Raw genomic sequence first — 13281 nt, 5'->3', positions numbered from 1 at the left:
CAGAGCTCCTCACGTAGGCACTGAAAATGCATTCAGGATGAATGGAAACAGGACAGGACTTCAAAAGAAAAAAGACAGGCAGAGGGCAAAGGTTATTTCAGCCAATCTTCTAGTCCTGCCTTATCTTTGTGGTGCTGTACTCTTCAGCTCCCAGGTTCCAGTTGCTCCATGGCCACAGAGGATTTGCTTTGCCTGTCACTGCACAAAAAAACCTGCCTTCCCTTTCAGCCAGCCATAGGAACTGGGAGACGTGTGGAGAAGCCAAGAGCAGACCTGGTATGGTTCAAGGACACAGTTTCCAAAATAGCTTCATCTAAGACTTAGTGCCTCATGTAAGAGTGGGATGGGAAATGGAGAGTACTTCTAATGGCTTAATTCTAGTGCAGTCCAATACTAGCACAGGTTAGCAGAGCAGGGCAGGCACACCATAAGGCTGTCCTAATTTCTTGATACATTTTAAGGAGAGCTTTCACCGAAGTCCCATCCACATCCTCCACAAGTGCTGCCACCTCTGAAAAAAAGACCTAAATGACCCAAAATTGCACTGAGGGAATAGGATCAGAATGGAAAAATATGAATCACAAAAACAGGGAGCTCAACCCTCCACCAGTGTCCTTCAGGTGATGCAAAGCAGATACTGGGGGAGATCATCAGAGAATTTGCCTTAGAACTTGTCAGTGAGTCTTGCAGACAAATATGAGTTGAGCTCATGATACATGTAAAATGACGAGGGTACCTCAATTGCCAATATATGGATAACTATCTAGCCAAACTCCATGTGAATTTTTGTAAATACAGGGATGTTTGGATTTGGCCCAGTAAGGTAAAAGGAAACCTAGATTCTTTCACAAAGCAAAAGAAAAGTTTGTCATAAACATAATGTTATTTAAAATAAAGCCATCAATTCTAGATGAATTATTTCAGCTGCTCTGTAGTATACACAGCACTCTCATGTACAACGTATTTGGGACTTTTTCCTGAGTACTGTTTGTAATGACAGTCATACAAGCCACCGATGGAGGTGGGGCTGGTTTCATGCAGATAGCATTGGCTGCTCTCCACACAGGCCTGCTGGGTAGTGAACAATTTAAGTAAACTGCAATTGCAAAACGAGCCTTCCTACAAAGCCTTAAGCATTCTGTGTAAACAAAAGTGGACAGGGTCTTTAGTTTAAATTTCTCAGCTCCCCTAATTGACATTGCCCAAGGGCTTAATTTACTTCAAAGGAAGTTTGTTTTGTCTAGAAGCTGATGCAATAAAATATCCTGATAGTACTATTTACAATAATGCATTTTTAATCTTGAGAGAAAGCCATCCCATGTAGCGTTCATGTTAGGTACTGCCTAAGTCTTGAGCTGGCCTCAGCAAGGGGATAAATTTCACCTACCAGGATTAAAGGCAAATGTTGTTTTATTTAAAAGCATCATGGTAAAAGAATGCACAGCTGGGCAGATGATTTGAATGGCAGATTTCAGCCAGGCTAGAAAGGCAACCCGCTGCTTGTTTAATGTAATCTCTCAGCCTATCTAAGTATCTAAAGACAACAATCCCAAATAATCTTCCTGCTACACAACGAAAACAGAAAACATGTTCAGCTTCACCTGATCCAACGAGTTACCTCTCCACAGACCATTACAATTCTGGCTCCACTTCTGTCATTGATACATGGGTGAATCTAAATAAATTGCATTGCACTTAGAAATCTTGCCTCAATTTGGTACTGGTGTGATGGGAGAATCTGTCCCTGTATTTTACTGGGTATGTGCTGTTTCTTCTGCACTTATTGATGTGTCATCATCAGAACTGGGATTAAAACATGTGCTTTTATTCTTTTTTCATTCTTGATTTCTTGTCTTTCAAGTAAATACCTTCTTTGAGCCTGAGCCAACAGGATTGGTTCCAGGAGTATGCATTCAGAACCTGGTGAAGATTTTTGCAAACAGGCCCAAGCCAGCAATTGATGGAATTAATATTACTTTTTATGAGGGCCAGATCACAGCTTTCCTTGGTCACAATGGAGCTGGAAAGACAACCACCATGTAAGTCTGTATTTTAGAAGAAGCAAATCCAGGGCAGTGCCCTATTGCTCTGTCCTGAGGAGTGGTCTTCACTCTTCCTTTGTCTCTCTACCACCCCTGCAGCTAGCTTGATGCACAACATCAAGATTTTTCCAGACAGGGAAATGCTGCCCCTAGGCAAAGAGAAAATATCCTGATTTAGCTAAAGCCCTGGGAGGTAGGCCTTGCATGACACAAACAAGTGAAAGTCTAGAGATAAGGAAGAAATTCTCTCCCCCAGAATTCATTTCCCATGGCCAAACTCCCAATAGGTGAAGAGAGAGAAGGATAGTCTGGCTGAAGGAGCTGATGGTTTGAAAGCCACCACACTCCACATGTTCTCGGTTTCTCTAAGTGGCTTTAAGTCAGTCACGTTTTTTGGTCTGTGTGAAAAGGAGTATTAAATATAGGCCCTCTTTAGACAAAACAGTTACATATATGCAAGATCCATGTCCAGATTAAAATGTTCTTCTAGTTCTAGAACCCTAGCATCTCAGGAAGCTGGACTTTAGGAATGTTTAATTTTCTCTATACCAAACTTTATTTGGCAGAATAAGATTAATTGGTGAACAAACCATTTCATGAGTCTGTGAGAAGTTCAGCAAATGTTGAAAGAACTGAAGTGTTTCATTATGATTTTTCCCACTTGGGTTTTTAATCTAAAAAGACTTTTATTTCAAATGCACTTTAAATTGCCTTTTAATATTTTAATTGTTCCACAAGAAATATGTTTAACCCAAAATAAAAGCTTTGTAATCTGCTGAAATGTTTTGTAAATTTGTTTTTCTACTCTGATAAAACCAGAAATTTCTATTGCTTTAAAATTTTCAAAACTGAAAAATCCATTATTCATCCAAATCTAGTAACAGGTTTCACCCATTTGCAACATAACTTTCGGCCCCCTTCCATTTTACAAAAAATAAAGGTGTAGGACATGAGTCAACGTGGCTGGAGACCTCAAACCATTATTCTCTATCTTGGCCCTAGTGAGCTTCATTTTAGACCCGTTTGTATATAGCAGTGATGTAACATGCTGAACAAACTACTCTGAAACAGAGTAGCTGACTAAAACAGTTTTTTATTGCAGAACAGAACCATACAGGCAGGTGTATCAAAAATTATGTTAGCAGATCCACAAGATTCTCACCACAGCAGGGCAAGAGTATCTATATGTATGCTTTTTACTGGACTTGTTTCATCAAGGCACATAGTAAGAAGTCATTATGCTCCATCTAGTGGAATCATGCAATGCATCTTTCTAATCTGGCACAGAAAGATAGGAGAGTGGGAATTTCCTCACTTTATTTTCCCAGGTCGATACTGACAGGCCTCTTCCCACCCACCTCTGGAACTGTGCTGATTGGCGGCCTGGATATTCAGATTCACATGGACTCCATTCGGCACAGATTAGGCATGTGCCCTCAGTACAACATCTTATTCAATCAGTAAGTATCATCCCGTACTAGCTTTAAGAATAAGGGTCCCAGTCTGCATGCTTGACACGTCCCCAAAGCCTGGGTTGTTTCTCTTACTGTGCGCACCATAGATGTATCTCAGAGGCACTTGTCCAGGTCTTAACACTCACATAGGGTAGGTGTTGTCCTTCTCCAGTAGAAATCTCCTGCATCGTTTAGCTGGGAACAAAGAAGTTTCCAAGGAAAATGACAGTGCTCTTGGTGTTGATATTTTCTGTTGCAGTGTGGGTTAGTGGGAGTTTAGCCTGGAGATTTAAGTACTGTAATTTAGGCCTCCTAAAGCAAAACAATCTGAGCTGAGTGCAGTAGTGGTATATCTTTATGCCCATTTTGCACTACCACCCAACCATTTGCTACCTTCTCAAGGTGATTTCCAGCTTCACTGCCATCAGTTTGTGTTCATCTCAACAGCAGACTCTCTTCCTTAATGCAGCTACTCACATTAGCTTCTGTTTTATTCCTGGTAAATGGATAGCTTGATGCCTGCTATACCTGTTCCTTTAGTAGCAGGTTCTGCTTTGAAAAGGCAGAGAAAGAGCCTATGACATCCGAGTGAAGTGTGTTGATCCTAAAGAAGATCTGTGATCCAAATTTAGGGTAAAACAGCCTCTCTTCCTTTAGCAAGATAGAGCTAGAGTGAATTTTATTGCTGCTTGGGAAAAAATCTGCTTATTCTTTTAAATTGCCTTGGTGCCTTTCTGTCTGATTTCACAGCCTTACTGTAGCAGAGCACATCTTGTTCTATTCTCAACTGAAAGGGAGATCCAGGGATGAAGCTGAGCGAGAGCTGGAAACAATGCTAGAAGATATGGGCCTCACCCATAAAAGGAATGAAGAGGCTCAGAATTTGTCAGGTGCCCACAGGATTGTTCTAAGATGTTTTTCCTGCTGCCTTTTCTTTGTCTTTGGGCAATTATTGTTTGAATTACATGTTGGAGGCCATATTCTGACACATCACTGTGCACTGGGGAGGTCTTTACTCTCAAAGAGTAAATGGGACTGTACAAATAGTAAAGCTGGCACATCCTGTCCCTAGAGCTTCTGTTTCTTCTAAACATACAACAAATTCAAATATACTTAAACCTGTTATTTTTAAATGAGTATATAAAAAAAATTTCTCAATGTAAGAAAAAACCAAAATACAATGTTCTATTATTTCAAGGCGAATGAAGTAGTATGCTATCATGCTGCTCCACTGTTTGGATCAGTACTCTATAATACTGTATTATTTGGTAGGAGTAATTTCTTTCATTCTAAAGGTACAAATGCACATAGTGTATCTGAACACATTTCACTTTCAGATTCAAAAGCTGATCTGAATAAAGAGCCAGGTGTTCTTATACCACTTTTTTCCTGATTGGAACTATAAAAGTTGGCTAGTTTCACGTGAGAACATGAAAATCTCATATCTTCTTGCTTTTGCTTCTGGCAAGAAGCAGAAAATGTAATGTGTAGATGAAAAATATATTTAAAAAAATATATTTTTTGAACAAGCTGTTCTGAACTTCAGAAGAAAAATGTGACTATTGATTTACCTTTGCAGAACTATTTCTCAGAGGATGGATTTTGTTTTACTTGTATCAGTTTGTCCCCACACTGAAAAGCAGTGTTAATTACATCCCTGCCACTTACATAACTCATCTCAGACTTCTGGATGTGTCTGTCCTCTGGTAGGTGGAATGCAAAGGAAACTCTCTGTTGCCATTGCTTTTGTGGGTGAAGCAAAAGTGGTACTGTTGGATGAGCCCACTTCTGGAGTTGATCCATATTCCAGGCGATCTATCTGGGATCTTCTGCTGAAGTATCGCTCAGGTAATAGGTTTGAGAGTGGAAATTGTTTGGGGGGGGGTTGTTTTTCTTACAAAAAGAACCCTGTCATAGATGCAGTATGTGCCTGCTGTGTAAACTGGCATGAGTAGTGGGATATGAATACAAGCAAACAAGATTATTTGAACAGATACCTATGGATGTGGCAAACCTGGGACCCGGCACTGGTGTAGAGAAAACCCTGCATCAATTGCCAAAAAACTAAGCAGAGTTTTGAGTTCCAGAGAGAGTCCATGCCTTGAACATTTCTTCTTATTCCTTCTAGGCAGAACCATCATTCTCTCAACCCATCACATGGATGAGGCAGACATTCTTGGAGACAGAGTAGCCATCATATCCCAAGGGAAACTCTTCTGCTCAGGGTCTCCGGTATTCCTAAAGAACTGCTTTGGGTCTGGCTTCTACCTCACTCTTGTTCGCAAGATGAAAACCACCAGAATTAGAAGGGCTACAGTAAGTATGTACCTCTCTCCCTGGACATGTAATCTGAAAAACACTTAAACGTATTCATGCATTGCACCAAGGTAGAAAGCAGTTAAGTGCTGCTTGAGGCTGTGTACAAAACTGACTTCAAAATGATGAAAGCAATGAGAAAATTTGATGACACCTCATGAAATTATATGGATATGTAAATCTCTCTGTAAAAATCTTCTCTGGTTTTATAAATATATATTCCGCCAGAAAGGTGAAAATAACAGATGGATATGAAGCCCTCAGCAGTCTGTAATTCACTCTCATCAGTTAAGTATGTCTAAACTTTTACCAATCAAATTGCCTTTGTCCATATACAGGTCTTTCTGATGCTTGCTTTGATGATATGCTGGTTGTAAACATGGTGTAGTCTAGTAACTAGCCTCAGACACAAGTCATCTACATTTATCCACAGCTAAGCCAGCCTCGCACAGCTTGAGAAGTAGGGATCTGGATTCTGTCTACTGTTAGTAGTGCTTCCAGTCTTAGTAGCAACATGATCTGTATACTGATGGCCACTACTGATCGCATTTCCCCAGGTATTTGGCGTGTAATTTAGAACTGACAGATATGCTTTGTGCAGGTGGATTTGTTTTTTGCATTGCTTAATCCAGTCCTCAGATGACTTTCACTAAAATATGTTCAAGATGCTCCAGATATGACATTTTTCACTGACTCAAGCCGTTCAAAGGCTGACAACCCTTACATCGTGTTTTGCGTGTATCTGAAGCACTTTCATCTTTGTATCTGTTGCTTATTCATGCTAGTCGCTTTGTAGCTGTGGATCTCAGTGCTCCTGCTCCTGCTCCAGCTGTGCACACAAGGACAAAGAAGGAGCTCCAAAGCTGGAACTGGATGGTAAGACATGGGATGGTTCGGCATTCCAGCACATAGCTATGTCTCCTGTTATGCTGCAATCTCATTTTACAGATCAATGCTGCTGAGGCCTACTTCTTCAGTACCTGGGTCTAGCATCTGTATTGTATTGTAACATGAATTTGATAAGGTTTCTTTGTGGTTTTGCTTACCATTGCCCCTTTTTGAGCTGTATGTGTAATTTGTCAATGAAAACTTGTAATGGTTTAGCCCCTGCCGGGGTCTGAGACCATGCGGCCGCTACCCCTCCCCCACAAAGGGAATGAAATGCAAAGCCCCAAGACTGAAATAAGGAAAGGTTTAATACAACAATGCAATAGCAACACAACAAACAACAACAATAACAATAACAGTAATAGTGATAGCAATGAACAGAGCAAAATAGCTACCAAATACAGCAGTGAGAGGAGCAGATGTACAAAACCACGCGTGCACCGCGCTCCCACACCAGGAAAATGTGACCTGCCAGGATGTGACATCCGCATGGTATCTGAATAACCCGGCTAGAGCTCCCCCCGCCACTGCTGGGGAAACTTAACCCTATCCTGGTTAAACCAGGACAAAACTGAAGCATATCTACAACAAAGGAAACTGGTTTTCTCAGAAAAAAGTAATTTTTGCTTTTCTATATAAGAACTTAAGTATATATTCCTGAAGATTTTGTTGTGCTTTATTAACAGACCTGAAATGGTTTTCTGCTACATAATTCCAAAGCATAATTAACAACATAGCCCAGTCTAGTACAGAATTAACCGAGATATCTGTGAGTTATGTAATAGAGCAGTCCCCTTTTGTATAGTACAAACTACAGCTTTTGAAATCATGCTTAGCATGGTTAGATATTCATTCTTTGAACACTGTTTTGACTTTTCACAGGAGACCTAAATGAGCTAGCAGAAGTAATTCATCATCATGTCCCAGAAGCAAAATTAATTGAAAGCATTGGTCAGGAACTCATTTACCTTTTGCCCAATAAACACTTTAAACAACGATCCTATGCCAGTCTCTTCAGAGAACTGGAGGAAACATTAGATGACCTGGGACTCAGCAGTTTTGGAGTTTCAGACACACCACTGGAAGAGGTAACAGACAGATTATAATACCTGCTGATTTTACCATCAGTCCCCAAAATGTTTTCTGAGACAGTTCCTGTTCTTAAGCATGTAATCTTATTAATTCCTAATATGCCCTTCAAAACCTAGTCACATATGCTGTGGCACACTCAGTCTTTGGGATGGGCATAGAGAAAGGATCCAAGCCTTACTTCATGTTAGCCATGTGGAGCATGACTCATTAGCCTGAAATCTGTCTTTGAATCTTAGTATGTTCCTTCCTTTATTTTCTGAGATATTGCATAGGAGACCTCTGATTGTGTAATAAGCAGGAGTACTGAAAGGGTATCTAGCTTTTTTCTGTTACATTAACGGATGATGTATGGTGTTCCAGAGATGAGGTTATTGTACCTGTTCTATTCCTAACCAAGAGATGTATTTGTCTATGGCAGGTTTTCCTAAAGGTCACAGCAGAAGCTGACCCTGGAATGCAAAAAGCAGGTATAGATCCATGAATCAATATTTGATAAACTTTTCTTGGGACTGTTCTGTCTTCTGAACGCCAAGTAAAGAGGAGCCTCAGAACCTTCAGTCTTTGTATGGTGTTCTTGCCAAAATAAATTTGGTCAGCAAATATCTGTTTTTAGGGCCTGACATGATATCTGAGAAACAAGATTAAGTCAGCACTTCAGACTTTTATTTAGATTGGATGAGGTTCTTAACTATGTAAATAGAAGTGGAGTGTCGAGCCCCCAGATGTCAATGGTTTTAGTAGTTTTATAAAAAGTACTTTGCTGACCATTGGTCCATAAACGTACATGATTAACTTGTTCATCCTGCTGAGTAAGAGGAGCATTAACCTATGTGATGCTACTAGATACAGCCACAATGCAGCAGTTGTAATTAAATCCATCTGGTGATGTGATATATACAGTTGCTAAAATCTGGAGCTCATTAAAATGTTTGTGCTACCTTATGTATGGAGGATAAAGTGTCTTCTCTGCCCCTTTTCATCCTTAACCTAGGAGACACTCAAGAAAATTGTTCTACTCTTGGCAAAACTTCTACTGAGAACAAACCAGCTGAACAAACCACACTGAAAACTGATGACAGTTCTCAAATGCCAGTAGGCATAGCAGGAGATCAAAATGAAGGCAAAGGGTCCCGACAGTATAAAGGTTTTCAGCTTGTACATCAGCAGATCAAAGCACTCCTCATCAAACGGTTCCACCATGCCTCCCGCAGTCACAAGGACTTCCTAGCCCAGGTATTGACTGACTTTTCCTGTTCTTGACTGTTTCCCACAACATTTCCAATGCTGTCTTTCCCAGCAATGTCTCTATGCAAAGCAACAGAGGTGCTGCAAATGGGTAACAGTATACCTAACTGTTCTAATAATGATTCCAACTCTTCTGCCTCTTACTCTATTTCTTTCTGCCTGGAGTCTATCACCCACACCAAGTTCATGATTCAATCACTACTCGCCCAGCATTTTATTTTTAACATAATACAGTTCTGTGACAACCAGAATCTTAACTGAAAGCGCTGGAACTTAAATTGTTGGTGCTCAGGAGCTAAACCAGATCTGATCTGTGTGCTCCTGCTTATGTTATGTACACACCTCCAGTATTATGAGGTGTGTACAGTGTCACTCTACAACATATATCTAATAACCTAGTGTAATGCTTTCATCTTCCCTGCAGATTGTTCTCCCTGCCAGTTTTGTGTTGCTGTCTTTAATACTTACAGTCATTATTCCTCCATTTGGAGAATATCCTGCCTTAACCTTGGACCCTTGGATTTATGGACAACAGTTTATTTTCTTCAGGTAAGAGGAATCGCTGAGTAAAGTACATCTGCCATACATACACCTTTTCCTTCCTAGCATTTAGGATCATGGGGCCCTATCTTACTGGGCTTCTCATTCTATGTGGTATAAAAAAAGGATTAACCACACCGGAATCAGCAGATTTAAAATAGCATGGAATTGGAGCAAATGGAGAACACAACTGCTAGTATGTCTAACCAACAGTCCTTCAAATATCTTGCTGTCTTTGGTACTCTCCTCTTCCTACGTGAATTCATTACCTCAATGCTTATAAAGTTACATAGCCTGCCTAGCAGGAGATCCAGGACAGCAAGGAATCTGACTCCTTCTGATATGCCATTGAACTACTTCTGTAGTCATAATCTTAGAGAACAATGAGATTCAAGCCTATATGCTGACCTGCAGTAGATTTATTTATAATTAGTACAGTATTTGGGCAAAGTTATGGAAACAAGATGAAAGCAGAGACTTAGGTTTTGTTAATGCTCCTGCTTAGCAGTTTCTCCCCAGACAGTATCCTTTGGCTGGGTCTGAATTTTTTTTCCTTTCATTTTTCATTGAAGCTTCAGTTCTGTTTTTTCCAGGTCACTGCACAATTCCTCTGTGCTCTCCTGAACACTTGCCCCACCTTCACTTTCACCTATTCCAAAGCTGAAATTGCACCAAGTCAAAACATGTGCAATGCAGAGAAAATTTATAAACACTGTTTAAGTCCTAGACTAGACTGCAACTAACAGAAAGCAGCAAAACTGAAGGCAATAATTTTGAAGCATTTTTCTTTAGTTTCATACTGAAAATTCACATGAAACTTTAATTTAATTTACATATGGTAGTGTGTGGAGCAGAGTCTGATATTCATACTTGTATAACACTTGGCACTGGCAATATTCTGTAGCCTAATGTTATTAGGTTGTTAGTTGCAGACACTTCATTATTAACAGCATTGTCTCTTCAGCCTCAACAAGTGAAAATGCAGAATATGTTTTTCATCTTCTGATTACTGAGTGTGACAGGGCTGAGAGAGTAGAAATGCAGATTCAAGCCTTTTTTGGAGAAGATTGCTATAGGACTATGTCAGAAGTCATGCTTCAATATTAGGACAAAAGGACCATTGCTTTAGCCGGTTAACCATCTTGGAAGGTTCTGGGGTTTTGCATAAATAAAGAAAATAATTGAATTATCAACATTTGAAGGGGGACAGTTGGTTCTGCCATATGGCTGTCCTTCACCAGTTGCTATATGTATTCCAGTATAATAGTTTTTAAAATATTTTATAGAGTAAGTCCTATCTTATTTCCTTAGCAATGAGCGTCCTGGCAGTGAGCAGATGGTCTCCCTCACTGATGCTTTCTTGAATAAACCAGGATTTGGAAATCGCTGCCTGAAGAATCAGCCTCTTTCGTAAGTTGCTAGCTAATCTCTCTTGAACAAGATTCTAGCAGGGTATTACTAGTGGAACTTGAGTAGTGCAACAAGAATTAAGTGGCTTGACTTTTCACTAGAGCCAATGCTTCAGATATATTTTTGGCAATAATATCTAATATCAGGTCAAAAGTAAGAAATAAACAGCAAGACACAATGCTACTGGATTAAGAATGATTCACAGTGCTCATGTAGCCTTGTATTAAGAATTAAGCAACCTTGAAATTTATGTCAGTAGGTGTTGTGGTTTAACCCCAGCTGGCAACTAAGCACCACAGAGCTGCTTCCTGACTCCCCCCACAGTGGGATAGGGAGAAAAGTGGAAGGGTAAAAGTGAGAAAACTCATGGGTTGAAATAAAGACAGTTAAATAGGTAAAGCAAAAGCTGCACACACAAGCAAAGCAAAATAAGGAATTCATTCACCACTTCCTGTCTACAGGCAGGTGTTCAGCCATCTCCAGGACAGCAGGGCTCCATCGTGCTTAATGGTTACTTGGGAAGACAAAAGCCATCACTCCGAATGTCCCCCCGCCTTCCTCCTCCTTTCATCAACTTTATATGCTGAGCATGATGTCATAGGCTATGGAATATGCTTTTGGTCAGTTGGGGTCAGCTGTCCCAGCTGTGTCCCTTCCCAACTTCTTGTGCACCCCCAGCCCACTCGCAGGTGGGGTGAGAAGCAGAAAAGGCTTTGACACTGTGTAAGCACTGCTCGGCAATAACTAAAATAGTCCTCTATTATCAACACTGTTTCCAGCACAAATCCAAAACACTAGCTACTACTGAAGAAAACTAACTCTATCCCAGCCAAAATCAGCACAGTAGGCCAGTGCACTCAGACCCAGATCTTCACAACTTCCCTGGCACTTTCCACATGTGAGTCCCCTCAGGTTCCTCCTGGTGTGTTCAGAATCAATAGCTTCATCAATTGCTCAGATTGTGAAGTAGCAATAGGACAGTCTCTGTGATCTGAAGCTACTCTCACTCTGAAGAGAGGACAATGTTAAAAGAGCTCTTACTTTGATGTTGTTATCCTATCCACTTACCCTGCCTGTGAGTCCTGCTTTGGAGGCATTTGCCACTGGCATGCCACACTTGGCCATTTGTTCCTTTTCTCCTGCCTCTTTCTCCCTGTTGTAATATCCAACATCTTGTTTCTTCTGGCTATCCTCTCTGCTCTCTTCCCCCTCCTCTCCTCTGCCTGGTACAGCATGAGCAAAGAGGAAACTTTTAAAAAATAGAGAAAAGATCCTGCACAAGCAAGGAAAAGGATAGTTTCTTCACAAAGATATGTGTCCACTGCAGATTTCATGAGTACTAATGGGTCAAACACAGTTCCCTTGCTCCTTCAGTGTCCTATCTGCAAACTGAAAACAATAAACTTGGCAGAGATGTCAGGGAGATCATATTTATTCATGTTTACCAAGTATTCTAAAATGTTCTTATTATTCATAACTCATAGGATAAAGGCTGAGAGGAGAATGTTTGCTGAGAGCATTGTGGTTTTATGGATTTGTGAGCTGTCATGAACTGTATCTCTGCACAGCTTAAAGAGTCTGTTCCTCTACACAGGAACTACCCATGCAATAATATGCCAACTGCCTGGAAAACACCTGCTGTTCATCCTAACTTAAGCAGCATCCTGCTGAGCCAAAAGTGGAGCCCTGAGAATCCTTCACCTTCCTGCAAGTGCAGCACTCACAAGAAACTCATTATGCTGCCAGAATGCCCTGCAGGTGCAGGAGGCCTCCCACCACCACAGGTTGTGTCCTTGTGCCATAAATCTTTGTAGAAAAGTTTCATGGCATGTGCTGGAAAAGGGATTAGTGTGCCATGCCAATATATATGGAAGGAATTGAGTACATTTCTTTAAGGGACCAAGAATTTCTGGAATTTGGAAGTCAGCTTCAGAGGTATTGGAAAAGCTTGCACATTTAAATGAAATTAGATTACTATTTTCAGCCAAATTGCAAACTTTTCATACAGAAGAAAATCACAAAAATTTTAACAATTTATCCAATACTTTTTAAAAAAATCTCTTTTTTTGCCCCAAAGAACAATTCTACTTAAAAGATTGCCTTTCTTTAAAGAACAGAGGGGAGGGAGGGAGGGAGGGAAGGAAGGAAGGAAGGAAGGAAGGAAGGAAGGAAGGAAGGAAGGAAGGAAGGAAGGAAGGAAGGAAGGAAAAAATGTCATGGTTTTGAAAAACATGGGGTGGGATCATCTTGTTAAAAATGGGAAAATTAATATTGAGTCAACCCCAAATTATTTT

General features: G+C 40.4%; 1 protein-coding gene across 2 annotated transcripts in view; it reads left to right on the top strand.

Moving 5' to 3' along the window:
• The window catches only part of ABCA4 (ATP binding cassette subfamily A member 4), an 86691-nt gene that overhangs the window by 53217 nt on the left and 20193 nt on the right, over window positions 1-13281 (top strand). For both annotated transcript variants that reach the window (XM_074832532.1, XM_074832531.1), the window contains 12 exons: window positions 1862-2039; window positions 3371-3502; window positions 4247-4386; window positions 5207-5344; window positions 5625-5812; window positions 6598-6688; window positions 7583-7788; window positions 8211-8259; window positions 8784-9025; window positions 9462-9586; window positions 10889-10987; window positions 12582-12771. In XM_074832532.1, coding sequence (XP_074688633.1) covers window positions 1862-2039; window positions 3371-3502; window positions 4247-4386; window positions 5207-5344; window positions 5625-5812; window positions 6598-6688; window positions 7583-7788; window positions 8211-8259; window positions 8784-9025; window positions 9462-9586; window positions 10889-10987; window positions 12582-12771 — 1778 coding nt within the window. The remainder of the gene's footprint in view (window positions 1-1861; window positions 2040-3370; window positions 3503-4246; window positions 4387-5206; window positions 5345-5624; window positions 5813-6597; window positions 6689-7582; window positions 7789-8210; window positions 8260-8783; window positions 9026-9461; window positions 9587-10888; window positions 10988-12581; window positions 12772-13281) is intronic.

The sequence above is a fragment of the Strix aluco genome, chromosome 8 (assembly GCF_031877795.1).
Source record: "Strix aluco isolate bStrAlu1 chromosome 8, bStrAlu1.hap1, whole genome shotgun sequence".
In the NCBI taxonomy this organism is placed as follows: domain Eukaryota; kingdom Metazoa; phylum Chordata; class Aves; order Strigiformes; family Strigidae; genus Strix; species Strix aluco.
Note: the sequence above shows the minus strand (reverse complement) of the source record. Positions and strands in the feature narration are given on the sequence as shown.